The sequence below is a fragment of the Bubalus bubalis genome, chromosome 5 (genome assembly GCF_019923935.1).
Source record: "Bubalus bubalis isolate 160015118507 breed Murrah chromosome 5, NDDB_SH_1, whole genome shotgun sequence".
Lineage (NCBI taxonomy): Eukaryota > Metazoa > Chordata > Mammalia > Artiodactyla > Bovidae > Bubalus > Bubalus bubalis.
Genome location: NC_059161.1, coordinates 76330572 through 76346440, shown reverse-complemented (window position 1 = coordinate 76346440; position 15869 = coordinate 76330572). Strand labels below are relative to the sequence as shown.

General features: G+C 40.9%; 1 protein-coding gene across 7 annotated transcripts in view; it reads left to right on the top strand.

Annotated features, from left to right (window-relative positions):
• Positions 1 to 12026, top strand: part of C4BPA (complement component 4 binding protein alpha) — a 47115-nt gene extending 35089 nt beyond the window's left edge. For all 7 annotated transcript variants that reach the window (XM_025277794.3, XM_025277793.3, XM_025277798.3 and 4 more), the window contains 3 exons: positions 9497 to 9667; positions 10924 to 11099; positions 11618 to 12026. In XM_025277794.3, the coding sequence (XP_025133579.2) occupies positions 9497 to 9667; positions 10924 to 11099; positions 11618 to 11830 (560 nt within the window). In that variant the 3' untranslated portion in view covers positions 11831 to 12026. The remainder of the gene's footprint in view (positions 1 to 9496; positions 9668 to 10923; positions 11100 to 11617) is intronic.
• The last annotated feature ends 3843 nt before the right edge of the window (positions 12027 to 15869 follow it).

Sequence of the window (15869 nt, the reverse complement as noted above, 5' to 3'; positions counted from 1 at the left end):
GAGTATCATTTCATTGTATTTATGTACCACATCTTCTTTATCCATTCATAGACATTTAGGTTGCTTCCATTTCTTGGCCATTGTAAACAGTGCTGCAATGAACACTGAGGTGCATGCATCCTTTCAGTCCATGTTTTTCTCCAGATATATGCACAGGAATGGGATAGTAGGGTCATATAGTAGTTCTATTCTTAGATTTTAAGGAACCTCCATACTGTTCTTCATAGTGGCTGTACTAATTTACATTCCCACAACAGTGTGGGAAGGTTGCCTTCTCTCCACATCCTCTACAGCGTTCACTGTTTGTGGAGTTTTTGATAATGGCCATTGTGATTGCTGTAAGTTGATATCTTATTGTAGTTTTGATGTGCATTTCTTTAATAATTGGTGATTCTGAGCATCTATCCATGTGCCTCTTGTCCATCTGTATGTCTTCTTTGGAGAAATGTCAATATTTAGGACTTCTGCCCATTTTTGGTTAGGCTGTTTGTTTTGATACTGCTAAACATCATGGCAGCAACAGCAGCAGCAGTGACTGTTCTTGCTTGGAGAATCCCAGGGACGGTGGAGCCTGGTGGGCTGCCATCTATGGGGTCACACAGAGTTGGACACGACTGAAGCGACTTTGCAGCAGCAGCAGTAGCATCAGCAAACATGAGCTTTTCATAAATTTTGGAGACTAATCCCTTTTCATTTACATCATTAACAAATATTCCAAGCTGTGGGTTGTCTTTTGTTGTTGTTGTCTTTTCATTTGTTTATTGTTTCTTTTGCTGTGCAAAAGCTTTTGAGTTTAAGTAGATATCATTTATTTATTTATTTTTGTTTTTATTTCCAGTATTCTGGGAGATGAATTGAAAAAGATGCTGGTGGAATTTATGTCAGAGAGTGTTCTGCGTATGTTTTCCTCTAGGAGCTTTATAGAGTCTGGTCTCACATTTAGGTTTTTAATCCATTTCAAGTTTATTTTTTGTCTATAGTGTTAAAGAACGATCTAATTTTATTTTTTTAAATATGTAGCTGTATATGATTTTCCCAGCATCATTTGAAGAGACTGCCTTTCCAACATTGTGTAGTCTTGCCTCCTTTGTGTATGTGTTTTATCTGGCTTTTTTATCCTGTTCCATTGATCTATATTTCTACTTTTGTATGAATATCATACTTTCTTGATGACTGTAGCTTTGCAGTATAGTCTGAGGTCAGGGAGGCTAATTCCTCCAGCTTTGTTTTTTTCTTAAGATTGCTTTGGCAGATCAGGATCTTGTGTCTCCATTACAAATTTTAAGACTTTTTGCTCAAGTTCTGTGAAAAATTCCATTGGTAGTTTGATAGGGATTGCATTGACTCTGCTTTGGGTAGTATAGTCATTTTAGCCATATTGATTCTTTTCATCTACAAACATGGTATTTTTTCATCTGTTTGTGTCTTCTTTGATTTCTGTCATCAGAATCGCATGGTTTTGGGGGTGGAGGTCTTTTGTCTCATTGTTGTTTAGTTGTTCAGTCATGTCTGGCTCTTTGTGACCCCAGGGACTGCAGCATGCAAGACTTCCCCGTCCTTCACTATCTGTCAGAGTTTGATCAAACTCATGTCAGTGATGCCATCCAACCATCTCATCTTCTGTTTCCCCCTTCTCTCCCTGACCTCAATCTTTCCCAGCATCAGGGTCTTTTCCAATGAGTGAGCTCTTTGAATCAGGTGTCCAGAGTATTGGAGTTTTACCTTCAGCATCAGTTCTTCCAATGAATATTCAGGATTGATTTCCTTTAGGAATGACCAGTTTGATCTCCTTGTTGTCCATAGGGCTCTCAAAAATCTTCTCTAGCACCACAGTTCGAACGCATCAGTTCTTCAGAACTCAGCCTTCTTCATGGTCCAAATTTCATATCTGTACATGACTACTGGAAAAACAATAGCTTTGACTAGACAGATCTTTGTTGGCAAAGTAATGTCTCTGCTTTTTATTTTTTTCCTATTCTGAATTATTATTTATTTTAAAATATGAATTTATTTATTTTAATTGGGGGCTAATTACTTTACAATATTGTACTGGTTTTGCCATACATCAACATGAATCCACCACGGGTGTACACGTGTTCCCCATCCTGAACCCCTCCCACCTCCTTCCCCGTACCATCACTCTGGGTCATCCCAGTGCACCAGCCCCAAGGATCCTGTATCCTGCATCAAACCTGGACTGGTGATTCGTTTCTTATATGATATTACACGTTTCAATGCCATTCTCCCAAATCACCCCACCCTCTCCCTCTCCCACAGAGTCCAAAATACTGTTGTATACATCTGTCTCTTTTGTTGTCTTGCATACAGGGTTATCGTTACCATCTTTCTAAATTCCATATATATGTTTTAGTATACTGTATTGGTATTTTTCTTTCTGGCTTACTTCACTCTGTATAATAGGCTCCAGTTTCATCCACCTCATTAGAACTTATGCAAATGTATTCTTTTTAATAGCTGAGTAATACTCCATTGTGTATATGTACCACAGCTTTCTTATCCATTCATCTGCTGATGGACATCTAGGTTGCTTCCATGTCCTGGCTATTATAAACAGTGCCACGATGAACATTGGGGTACACGTGTCTCTTTCAATTCTGGTTTCCTCAGTGTGTATGCCCAGCAGTGGGATTGCTGGATCATATGGCAGTTCTATTTCCAGTTTTTTAAGGAATCTCCACACTGTTCTCCATAGTGGCTGTACTAGTTTGCATTCCCACCAACAGTGGAAGAGGGTTCCCTTTTCTCCACACCCTCTCCAGCCTTTATTGCTTGTAGACTTTTGGATCGCGGCCATTCTGACTGGCGTGAAATGGTACCTCACTGTGGTTTTGATTTGCATTTCTCTGATAATGAGTGATGTTGAGCAACTTTTCATGTGTTTGTTAGCCATCTGTATGTCTTCTTTGGAGAAATGTCTGTTCAGTTCTTCGGCCCATTTTTTGATTGGGTCATTTATTTTTCTGGAATTGAGCTATAGGAGTTGCTTGTATATTTTTGAGATTACTTGTTTGTCAGTTGCTTCATTTGCTATTATTTTCTCCCATTCTGAAGGCTGTCTTTTCACCTTGCTTAGAGTTTCCTTTGTTGTGCAGAAGCTTTTAAGTTTAATTAGGTCCCATTTGTTTATTTTTGCTTTTATTTCCAATATTCTGGGAGGTGGGTTATAGAGGATCCTGCTGTGATGTGTGTCAGAGAGTGTTTTGCCTATGTTCTCCTCTAGGAGTTTTATAGTTTCTGGTCTTATGTTTAGATGTTTAATCCATTTTGAGTTTATTTTTGTGTATGGTGTTAGAAAGTGCTCTAGTTTCATTCTTTTACAAGTGGTTGACCAGTTTTCCCAGCATCACTTGTTAAAGAGATTGTCTTTAATCCACTGTATATTTTTGCCTCCTTTGTCAAAGATAAGGTGTCCATAGGTGCGTGGATTTATCTCTGGGCTTTCTATTTTGTTCCATTGATCTATATTTCTGTCTTTATGCCAGAACCATACTGTCTTGATGACTGTGGCTTTGTGGTAGAGCCTGAAGTCAGGCAGGTTGATTCCTCCAGTTCCATTCTTTCTCAAGACTGCTTTGGCTATTCGAGGTTTTTTGTATTTGCATACAAACTGTGAAATTATTTGTTCTAGCTCTGTGAAGAATACCGTTGGTAGCTTGATAGAGATTGCATTGAATCTGTAGATTGCTTTGGGTAGTATACTCATTTTCACTATATCGATTCTTTCGATCCATGAACATGGTATATTTCTCCATCTATTAGTATCCTCTTTGATTTCTTTCACCAGTATTTTATAGTTTTCTATATATTTAGGTAGATATATGCCTAAGTATCTTATTCTTTTCGTTGCAATGGTGAATGGAATTGTTTCCTTAATTTCTCTTTCTATTTTCTCATTATTAGTGTTTAGGAATGCAAGGGATTTCTGGGTGTTGATTTTATATCCTGCAACTTTACTATATTCATTGATTAGCTCTAGTAATTTTCTGATGGAGTCTTTAGGGTTTTCTATGTAGAGGATCATGTCATCTGCAAACAGTAAAAGTTTTACTTCTTCTTTTGCAATTTGGATTCCTTATATTTCTTTTTCTGCTCTGATTGCTGTGGCCAAAACTTCCAAAACTATGTTGAATAGTAGTGGTGAAAGTGGGCACCCTTGTCTTGTTCCTGACTTTAGGGGAAATGCTTTCAACTTTTCACCATTGAGGATAATGTTTGCTGTGGGTTTGTCATATATAGCTTTTATTATGTTGAGGTATGTTCCTTCTATTCCTGCTTTCTGGAGAGTTTTTATCATAAATGGATATTGAATTTTGTCAAAGGCTTTCTCTGCATCTGTTGAGATGATCATATGGCTTTTATTTTTCAATTTGTTAATGTGGTGTATTACATTGATTGATTTGCGGATATTGAAGAATCCTTGCATCCCTGGGATAAAGCCCACTTGGTCATGGTGTATGATCTTTTTAATGTGTTGTTGGATTCTGATTGCTAGAATTTTGTTAAGAATTTTGCATCTATATTCATCAGTGATATTGGCCTGTAGTTTTCTTTTTTTGTGGTATCTTTGTCAGGTTTTGGTGTTAGGGTGATGGTGGCCTCATAGAATGAGTTTGGAAGTTTACCTTCCTCTGCAATTTTCTGAAGAGTTTGAGTAGGATAGGTGTTAGCTCTTCTCTAAATTTTTGGTAGAATTCATCTGTGAAGCTGTCTGGACCTGGGCTTTTGTTTGCTGGAAGATTTCTGATTACAGTTTCAATTTCCGTGCTTGTGATGGGTCTGTTAAGGTTTTCTATTTCTTCCTGGTTCAGTTTTGGAAAGTTGTACTTTTCTAAGAATTTGTCCATTTCTTCCACGTTGTCCATTTTATTGGCATATAATTGCTGATAATAGTCTCTTATGATCCTTTGTATTTCTGTGTTGTCTGTTGCGATCTCTCCATTTTCATGTCTAATTTTATTGATTTGTTTTTGCTCCCTTTGTTTCTTGATGAGTCTGGCTAATGGTTTGTCAATTTTATTTATGCTTTCAAAGAACCAGCTTTTGGCTTTGTTTCCTCTGCCTTTTCTAAACCCAACTTGCAATCTTGAAGTTCTCAGTTCACAAATGCTGAAGCCTAGCTTGGAGGATTTTGAGCAAAATCTTACTAGCATGGGAGATGAGTTCAATTGTCTGGTGGTTTGAACAGAAGATCCAGTACTGCCCTTCTTAGGAAGTCAGATGATATTGACCTTTTCTAGTCCTGTGGCCACTGCTAGGTTTTCCAATTTTGCTGACATATGGAGTACAGCACTTTAATAGCATCGTCTTTTAGGATTTTAAATATCTGCTGGAATTCCATCACCTCTGCTAGCTTTATTGGCAGCAATGCTTCCTAAGACCCACTAGACTTCACATTCCAGGATATCTGGTTCTAGGTGAGTGATCACACTATTTTGGTTATCTGGGTCTTGAAGATCTTTTTGTATGTTCTGTGTATTCTTGCTACCTCTTCTTAATATCTTCTGCTTCTATTAGACGTCAGTGGGAAGCTGACATCTTAAATAGTTTAAAGACATTGTTATGTATCCTTGAGGCAGACCAAGACTGCCTCAAGGCTCTATTGTTTCTTGGGTGCCCCTCCCTTGTCTTTTCATCCCTTCCTTTCCCAAATTAATATTTGTTAGAATCTGCCCTTTGGAATTCGGGGAATGTCATGGAGGTTGGAGGTGTGTTCCTTACAAGAAATCAGGGACAGAAGGGCTTCTGTGCCCAGGAGCCCCACAGGATCCTGATCAATTTCATGCAGAAGAAAAAAAATGCTTATAACTGTGCATTCATATGGTCAGATCCAAATCCACACTTTAAAAAAGAAAATGTTGAATAAATTTGGCACAAATTCTATAGCTCCTGACTTATTCTCACTAAAGCCAACTGCTGACTTCTTAAAGATAGGGAGGGGTGCAAAGCTCAGCACCCAGTAGCTTTCAGTCTCTATCTGCTAAATGAATGAAAGGATAGAAAATCAGATCTTGAGATGAGTGTCATTTTTCCCCTCCTTACATTTTTGCAGTTTAAGTGTTGGAGCATTACTAAAGAAGAACAATCTAGAGGCAGATGAAATTATTAAATTTAACTTTGATTTCTCCTCTTGGAAATCTACTTAGTTCTTCTGAAGTGTGTGTGAACTGAGAAAAGTTTCCAATACTAGAAATTTCTCTTATACTTTGGCACTTTTTAACCTAGAAGTTCCCATCCACTGCTCAGTTGTATGTTGACCTCAGGACCCCCTGGTTGAAACATTTGGGCACCCTCCCAGGACCCCTGGTACTAGTGAAATGACCCTATTACTGTGCTGCTGATGGATCAATCACTTGATCAGAGAACAAGCTTGGCTTTTGTCCCAATATCAAGGATGCTTCTAATATCATAGCATAATAAGGTTTTGGATATCCTCAAGGACAGATTTCCTCCTTGGATAATGGAAATTAGAACAATGAACTTCACAGGGGGATAAATATTAGTAACTGTTGTGACTTCCATCAAGAAAGAGGGACTATACCATTGTTCATTCCCTACCATGCACACCTTTTTCATAATTTGCTTTTACAATGTAAGTTTAGAATTTAAGAAATGTGTAATGGTGGTGATTTGTCTGATCTGATGTTTTTATGTGTTGTATTTTTTTTTTTTTTTTACCTAGCTTCGTTTGTACAATTTGAACAAAGGAAATGAAATTGCAGTGAAAATCCTTTCCTGCAGCATCATTCAGTTGGAAAAATGAAACAAAACACACACACACCAACAAAAAGCACATTAGGTTAAAAACGTGTATATACTGAATGTTTTTTAAGTGGATAAGTTTGTTAAAAAATACTGCTCATTAGTCCAACTTTCTCTTTATCCCCCATTATTTGTTCCCATTCTTTGACTTTGCTGGTTTCCCTCCCTTTTCTGAATCAATGAAAATGGGCCACATCTAATAGATAAGCTAGACATTTCAATGATTACCTTTTGTTTCTTGGTATTTATTCTTTTTTCTTCCTTTCTTTCTGGTCCATGTGCCTTCACCTACTGCATTATAAAACCTGCTCAAATCTATTTGAACCTGCCTTTCAGAGTTTACATCTTTTCTTCCTTCTCTACCTTCCTTTCTCTGGGACATCATCATGCCATCTAGTCTTGCTTATTCAGTAGAATTAACATGATGCCATTGATGTTCTGTATCAAAGTGCTGTTCTATGTATGTCTGCATGGTTGTAATATCTTCAGAGAGGGACAGAAGTGTTATCACAGCCAAGGACTTACAAATGCAGATGGATGATCTTGACCTTTCCATATGTATGCACACTTCTTGTGATGCTCTTTTCTGACAGGGATGGAAAAGAAGGCCTCTGCTGAATCAGTGGCCTCACCTACCAGAAGACATGTTATTCTGCTCTAGCGAAGATACCACATGTGGTACAGTGGCTGCAATGCTGTTGCGTTTTTAGTAGTCTACTGTAATTCTCCAGAATCCGAATTTTTTGTAGTAGACAGACTTATGAAATACATGGAGATACGATGACCACTCTTGCATCTTTAATTATTTAAGAGTGGCACATATTTCTCTGTTTCCTCTACACATTGGTAAATGATATTTAAAAGAACTTATCTTCTTTGCCTCTAAGGGGAGTTTATAGGTCATATCAATGACTTCTACTTGGTTTTCTTGGATAGGACATTCTTAACCCATAGGCCAAGGATGAATATGGGGATTATGCCAATGACCAGTTTTGTCTATCTGGCCCACACTTTCAAAGATAATGGAAATGCCCACCAAGTGGTTTAATAAGGGAGCCTTGATGGTTCTAGGTATCTATGTCAACTCAAACTCTATGCCCAATAATACTTGGATTATTATGCACTTCTCATCTGTGCATAATTGCTAATGTAAATGGACACAGGTCCTCTTGGAAGACTGGGAAACTCATTACTGTGCATATGTCTCAAGTTGTTGTAGTCTCCTTAGCCGTGGAAACTTTTTTCTTCAGTTAGTGATCTCCAGACCTGAGATTATTAATAGCACAGGTCCAGAAACTAAGCAACAGATTGTAATTTTTAATGGACCAAAGGCCATCAGCCTCTTGATCATCCATCCTTTATTTCCTTCCATGGTACAGATTGAGTAGTATCTATTTGGCTGCTCATCTGTTTTCACCCTTAGGAATGTCATGTTCTATTAACCATCTTCCTAATCTCAGTCTGGTTGTATCTCTAACTTGCCACTCCTTAGGATGATTACATTTACTTAGCTTCTAAAGCCTATGAGCACCACTCAGATTGTGACTGCTAAGAGTGAAACTTGTTCTTTAACAGTCTTCCCATCATCAGCTCTGGTTTCTGATACAGTGCTCCTCTCATTATGATATTCCTTCTGTCCTTGGTAAATGTATCCTCCAGGTCTTCCCAGACAACATAATCACTTGGTGGCATTTCCTGCATGTGTGTGGCACATCTACTCCAGCATACTCACTCTTCTGAATCACTTAATCACTCTGTCTACCACTTGCCACAGTAACTCCAGCATTTGAACCTCATTGTTGGTATCACATTTTCCATGCCTCAAGGAGGCATCTTAGGATAGTACTGTAGATACTATCATCCATCAGTTTAACATTTTACTGACATTTCCAAAAATGTCAAGTGTTAGTTGCTCAGTCGTGACTGAGTCTCTGCAACCCCACCAGGAAGCCCACCAGGCGTCTCTATCCATGGATTCTCCAGGCAAGAATACTGGGGTGGGTTGCCATTCCCTTCCCCAGAGGATCTTCCTCATCCAGGGATCAAACCCAGGTCTCCCTCACTGCAGGCAGATTCTTTACCATCTGAACCACCAGGGAAGGCATTTCCAATGACCTGTTTTATTTAAACTTCTCATGCAGTGTTTGTGGGTCCTGACAGTGTTCCCTTTCACACAGGTGCTCAGCACTGTGTCATGTCTATTGTTCCAACATACAAGCCATCATTTTTATTCTTTGTATAAGCTCTTTCTGAACTATTTTAGAGGACAGTGAGTATATTCTTGGGAGGATAGATGGACTGGTTTTATTGGGAGAAATGAGTCCGAGATTGCAGATTTATCTTGCATCTTTAGTTTCTCCCAGAAATACATCTCTGCATTTAGCACAAAAGCAGTGGAGTGTGACACCAGCACAGTGTGACTTTGACTAAATTCCATCTTCCTGCCAAAATGGCTCCTAAGTAGTGTCAAGTTTAGTGAATTTTCAAAAAATGAAGCCAATCCTAAGTGCTTGTCAGTCCATTGTAACCTTTCTATGGTCCCCAGCCTCAGGCCCTCATGAAAGCAGCTCGAGTCCTGTGTTTGGCTGAGTGATTGGATGGGTAGAGAAGACAGAAGGACAGATGGAAGCCTCCTTTGAACCACACAGATACTAGGAAGTGTTATTATATGCATTCTACATGCTGACCTTCTTTTACTTTTATGTCTCACCTCAAGATTGTGAATCCCCTCCTGTCATTGCCCATGGACAAAGTAAAATAGTCTCTAAATTATTTGCATTTGAACACCAAGCTGTATATGAATGTGATGAAGGGTACATCCTGGTTGGAGCGAAAGAACTCTCCTGCACGTTTTCAGGCTGGTCACCTGCGGTCCCTCAGTGTAAAGGTAACTCTGGCTCCCTCTTCATTTTAGGGGGGCAGGGGTGGGGATTATCATCAAAGGGTTGAGAGCACAGTTTCTTTCCTGTGAGAGGCAGCAAAAAAACCATTTGATTTGATTAATTGAAAATAATTACTATGGTCTGATGGTATCCATAGCAAAAAGTACAGAGGGCACACAGAACATTAATTTCCCCTTCTTTTCCAGGTACAAAATTCAGCCTTTGTTAGGCATCTCCATTTCCCAGTTTCTTGTATAATTCCAGAAATAGTCTACAGATGGTACATTCTATCTGCATGTAGCTGTGGCCTGCAGCAAAATTTTCATGAAAAGTTGGTCTAGAATGTAGGCCCTAGTGGACTAATGCCAAGCATTGTGAAATCACAAGTATTTCCATCAGTGCCAGTGCAGGGCACCAGCTGCTCACAATGTAGCTGTGTGGTGAGGGACTCCTAATTTTCCAGCTGTTATGGGACAAGAGGTCAAAATGAGGTCTGATTATTGCACTCACACAGGGTTAATATCATTTCATCATCAACAACTTCAGGGATGATTTGCCACCATCGTCTCCTTTGCACACAGGAGAATAATAAGCAAGAGGGAAAAGTTTTCATCTATTGTCTTACAGGAATCAAGATACAAGAGACAACTGATTTGATAGTTGAAGATTTGGGGTCACATGCCCCTTTTTTTGGAGAAGGCAATGGCACCCCACTCCAGTACTCTTGCCTGGAAAATCCCATGGACGGAGGAGCCTGGTAGGCTGCAGTCCATGGGGTCGCTAAGAGTCGGGCACGACTGAGCGACTTCACTTTCACTTTTCACTTTCATGCATTGGAGAAGTGTTCTTGCCTGGAGAATCCCAGGGACGGGGGAGCCTGGTGGGCTGCCGTCTATGGGGTTGCACAGAGTCGGACACGACAGAAGCGACTTAGCAGCAGGAGCAGCAGCAGCCCTTTTTACATTGTCAGGCTATTTAAAATAGTTATATATCCTTCAGCAAGTCACTCTCTGTAACTCACTTTCTCTTAGATAAAATAGTGAGACTTAAATAAGATGATCACATAAAGATCTACCCCAAAGTCTGATAAAGTACTATCCCAATGCTCAATAAATATGCTAATGAACATTATTTTTCTTCTCAAGATTAAAAAAAAGGTAAAACAGTTAGCAAAACTTAAATACAGCTCATTCTTTGTACCCTAGGCTTGCATGTTTTTTCTTAGATCTGTGGATTGCTTAAAGTTATGTTTCCATTGCAGCATTGTGTCTGAAACCAGACATAGAATATGGAAGGTTATCTGTGGAGAAGGTTAGATATGTTGAACCTGAAAGAATTACTATCCAGTGTGAGTCTGGTTATAGTTTGGTTGGTTCTGAAAATATCACTTGCTCAGAGGACAGAACCTGGCGCCCGGAGGTGCCCAAGTGTGAGTGGGTAAGTCACACAATTTGAGGTAATTTTTGTTTTATTAAACCCCAAAGCACTGTCCTGCCAGCAAAGGTGGTACCTGACTTGTCAAGATTCATTTATTCAAAGGAACTCTCATTTTCACTTTGGAGCCTTCTGGTCCGATAGGAGATGCAAAGTTTTCCTGCTCTCACTTGTGATCAGGGAAAACTGAGCTCCTTTGGAGTGGAGGGTCTCAGAGCTGGTAGTACTGACTCCCAACTTTTCTAGAGGATTTGATATACTCTTGCCCCATTTCTGGATGGTCAGAAGTAGTGTTTGTTCCCACAGAAGCTTTCTGGGAGGCTGTCTCAGAGCAGAGTTATATTCCTCTCAGGTAGATGATGGTGGGAAGCAAGGTGTTTCTGGTTTTCCTGCTCCCCCACCAGTCCTGGGGTGTGTCTTGGTCCTGAATCTGTAACCCTGCCTGTTTCTTCATGAACTGTGCTCCCTAACAATCGGGATAGAAGTCTTTCAAGCATACTTATCATGTATTTCTCCTTTAGGAGTATTCTGAAGGCTGTGAGCAAGTAGTCACAGGCAGGAAACTCTTGCAGTGCCTCTCAAGGCCAGAGGAGGTGAAATTGGCCCTGGAAGTGTACAAGCTGTCCCTGGAGATTGAACTCCTTCAGACAAATAAACTAAAGAATTTCTCTCAGGAAGCATTTCTCTTAAGAGAGAGGGAGAAAAATGTGACTTGTGACTTTAATCCAAAATAGATCACTTCAGTTAATCACCTTTACCATCTCTTTATGCCATCAATTGTGGTAATAGTTATCTAGAAATAATAATTTGTTAACATTTAGTTATTTGAGATTGTAGAATTGTTGATCATTTTCTGACTCATTGTTTTTGCTTTTCTGTCTACATTGTACATATATTTTTTTCCATTAAAAATTAACATATCCAACAGTATTTTGTTTTCATGGTCATTAGGGCCTCTGTGAAATGAGGTCTGAGAATAAACCCATGCATAAAGTTGATACATTTATTTTACTGTAGAGACCCTGAACATAGGGACTTGGGTTTACACCAATACATTTTTCTGCATTGCCTTTACTCAACAGTTCTGCATATAGGTCACTCAGGTGCTCAGTATTTAGATTAAACATCAACACACCCCAAACGCCTTGTTCACTGTTGCCCATTTGAAGCAGCCATGCCCTTTTCTAAGTGCCATGCACTTGGCCTCTGCCCCAGTAATGCACGGGGCATTGCCTTATGAGAAGGGGATTCTCGTCTGTGTCCATCTCCTGATTCCATCCTCAGCAACAAGCTCTGAAAGTTTGACGAGTGGAAGCCAACATTGCAGCCACCTTTATGCTCCTAAGTCCTTGATCTGGTTTAGCTCTTATTTTCCTTAATAGAAAGAAAAATAGCCTGAGCAATTGTTTCCCATCTGAGGAGAAACCTCATATCAATGACTTTTATGTCTCAGGGTGTTCGGAGAGTTTTATCCTTTGCACTAACCACTTCCTCCAATTCTTGCATCCTCTGAAATCTCTCTGTTACTCATATCTTGGCTTTTTTGGCTATTCCATCTGTTTTATACACAGAACTCTATGTGGGAACAGGGGCTTCTTTAATTCCCCTCATCATACTCCAATGAGACAATGTTGTATAACAGGCTTTCACTAAAGCTTCAATAAGTTTGAATTCACTATAGTTACCTACTTGACACAGAAGGAATCTATTCATGGTCTTAAAAGCCATTTGTCTGATCCTTTTACTCAGAATTTCTTTTGGTTGGTATTTGTTTTGGTTTCTCCTGAGACAAGTGAGGAACTACTTTCCTTGGGAGGCACCCCATAAAGTGCTGTGATTGAGAGGAAGAAGTGTAAAAGGGAGGACTGCCTCAAGAGGCCATTGCTGTTGCAAGCAGAAGTTCAGTCATGCTGATGGCTTTCTGGGAGCATGTGGAACACAATGCTAAGTTGTCTTTCCAAGGAGGAGGACCCAGGGTATTTATCGCCAGTTCTCTCCTTTCATTGGTAAAGACTTGCTCTGGTAGGACTGACACTCAGTCACATCTGACCTGCACTGTGGGCCAGTGCGGGCAAAAATGAGACATCAGGGCAGAGAGACACGCATAGCTGATGGTTCTGTGGGGCTGCTCGTGGTAACCTCCAGAGCAGGTATGTGAGCAGAGCACAAGTCACGTCTTCTCTAGTTGCTTTTTCTCTGTTGAAGTGCTGTTCCAGTCTATCCATTTTTTTCCCTACTCAAATCTCTTGTGCTTATGCTCAGCCATTTCAGTTGTGTCCAATTCTATGATCCTATGGACTGTAGCCTGCTAGGCTCCTCTGTCCATGGGATTCCCCAGGTAAGAGTCCTGGAGTGAGTTGCCATTTCCTCCTCCAGGGGATCTTCCTGACCCAGGGATTCAACCTGTGTCTCTTGTGTCTCCTGCATTGGCAGGTGGATTCTTTTACCACTGGGCCACCTGGGGAGCCGCTCACACACTGTGTATAAAACAGTTACAATTCATACATTTGCTGTAACAAATATTGATTCCTCCTCTTTTGGTTTGGGATATAAGGATGAAGCATGAGCCTCAGTGGTCCTTTAGACACTCTGTGAAAAGGATTTCACCATCATCTTCTATAATTGTCCAAATTTCTAGTGTATTATAACTATCTTCACATTCATCATCAAAAACACAATCTAAGAAAGTAGAATATCCTGTTAAGTATGCACATGAGCTGAGAAAGCTTCAGTTCAGTTCAGTTCAGTCACTCAGTCGTGTCTGACTCTTTGTGACCCCATGAAACGCAGCACGCCAGGCCTTCCTGTCCATCACCAACTCCCCGAGTTCACTCAAACTCACGTCCATCGAGTCGGTGATGCCATCTCATCCTCTGTCATCCCCTTCTCCTCCTGCCCCCAATCCCTCCCAGCATCAGAGTCTTTTCCAATGAGTCAACTCTTCACACGAGGTGGCCAAACTACTGGAGTTTCAGCTTTAGCATCATTCCTTCCAAAGAACACCTAGGGTTGATCTCCCTTAGAATGGACTGATTGGATCTCCTTTCAGCCCAAGGGACTCTCAAGAGTCTTCTCCAACACCACAGTTCAAAAGCATCAATTCTTAGGTGCTCAGCTTTCTTCACAGTCCAACTCTCACATCCATACATGACCACTGGAAAAACCATAGCCTTGACTAGACACACCTTTGTTGGCAAAGTAATGTCTTTGCTTTTCAGTATGCTATCTAGGTTGGTCATAACTTTCCTTCCAAGGAGTAAGTGTCTTTTAATTTCATGGTTGCAGTAACCATCTGCAGTGATTTTGGAGTCCCCCAAAATAAAGTCTGACACTGTTTCCACTGTTTCCCCATCTATTTCCCATGAAGTGATGGGACCAGATGCCATGATCTTCGTTTTCTGAATGTTGAGCTTTAAGCCAACTTTTTCACTCTCCTCTTTTACTTTCATCAAGAGGCTTTTTAGTTCCTCTTCACTTTCTGCCATAAGCGTGGTGTCATCTGCATATCTGAGGTTACTGATATTTCTCCCGGCAATCTTGATTCCAGCTTGTGCTTCTTAGGAAACTTTATTAGAAGAATTTGCAAGAGATTAATTTGTTCAACTTGGTGCTTCCTGAGGGTTTGAGTAAGAGGGAGAAAAGGGACTTGGATATTTTATCTCAGAAATTTAAAGTTTAGAGCAGAAGAAGATCATGGAGGAGTAAGATGCGGAGATCACCTGCCTCCCCAGAAACATCAAAAACTCATCAAGATATGAAACAACTACAAAGCAACCTCTAAATGACAGCTGAAGACCCGAGATCTCCAAAGCGGCAAGCTAAGCTCCCTGGAATGAGGTAGGACTAAAGATAAAGACATTAAAAGAGAGAGAAAGAGAACTTCAGGACAGGAGCCTGTGCCCCAATGGAGGGAGGGAGGTAGTCATGAAGGAGGAAAAGTTTCCATGCACTGGGAAACTCCCTCACAGGTGGGACCAAGAGGGAGCTGTGGAACCTCAGAGAGCCATGCAAAAATGGGAGCCCAGAAGGCAAAATACAGAGAAAGCTGCACTTCTTGGCCCATAAGCAGCTCACAAGTCTTAGCCCTGACCAGAGGGTGGAGGTGGGGAACCAAGAGAAGTGGCTAACAAGCCCCAGCTCTGCCCAGAAGGAGGGGGCAAGAAGCCGAGAAAAGCACCACATGAGCCTCACCCTAGCAAGCTCCACCTGCAACACAGGGTAGGACCAGGGTCGGAAGCTCTGGCAAAGATCCCAGGGAGAGGTAGTGGGCTGGTGGCAGTGAGAATGCGCTGAGATGCTTCAATGCGGCTGCGGAAACAGACTTGTCTATTGCTGCCAAAGCCAGGAGGGGTGCCAGAGACAGTGGACAAAACACCACCCATCTGGTCCTAATCCCATAGGTTGCAGCTACCACGAGGCAGTGAGCAGGCACAGGTTACTGCTCGCATCTTGCTGGGAGCTTAAACAGCTGAGCTCTTTCTAAGAATCCTTTTCCCCTAGGAGAACTCGCGACCTACCTCAGATGGTATCAACTCCAATAGGTCACTACTGCCACAGGCACTGCCGGTACAACCCATAAGTGGTGGCCATATCCTCCCCTCTCCCCAGCCCAAGAGAGCAAGTGAACCCCAATGAGACTTGGCCTTTGCCCCCTCATGTCTAGGGCAGGAACAGTGGACCAAAGTGGCAACTCTAAACATTGGGAGCAACTACAAGCTAGAATTAGGCCAGATCTGACACTGAAGTCACCCTACGCTGCCCACAACAGGTCCA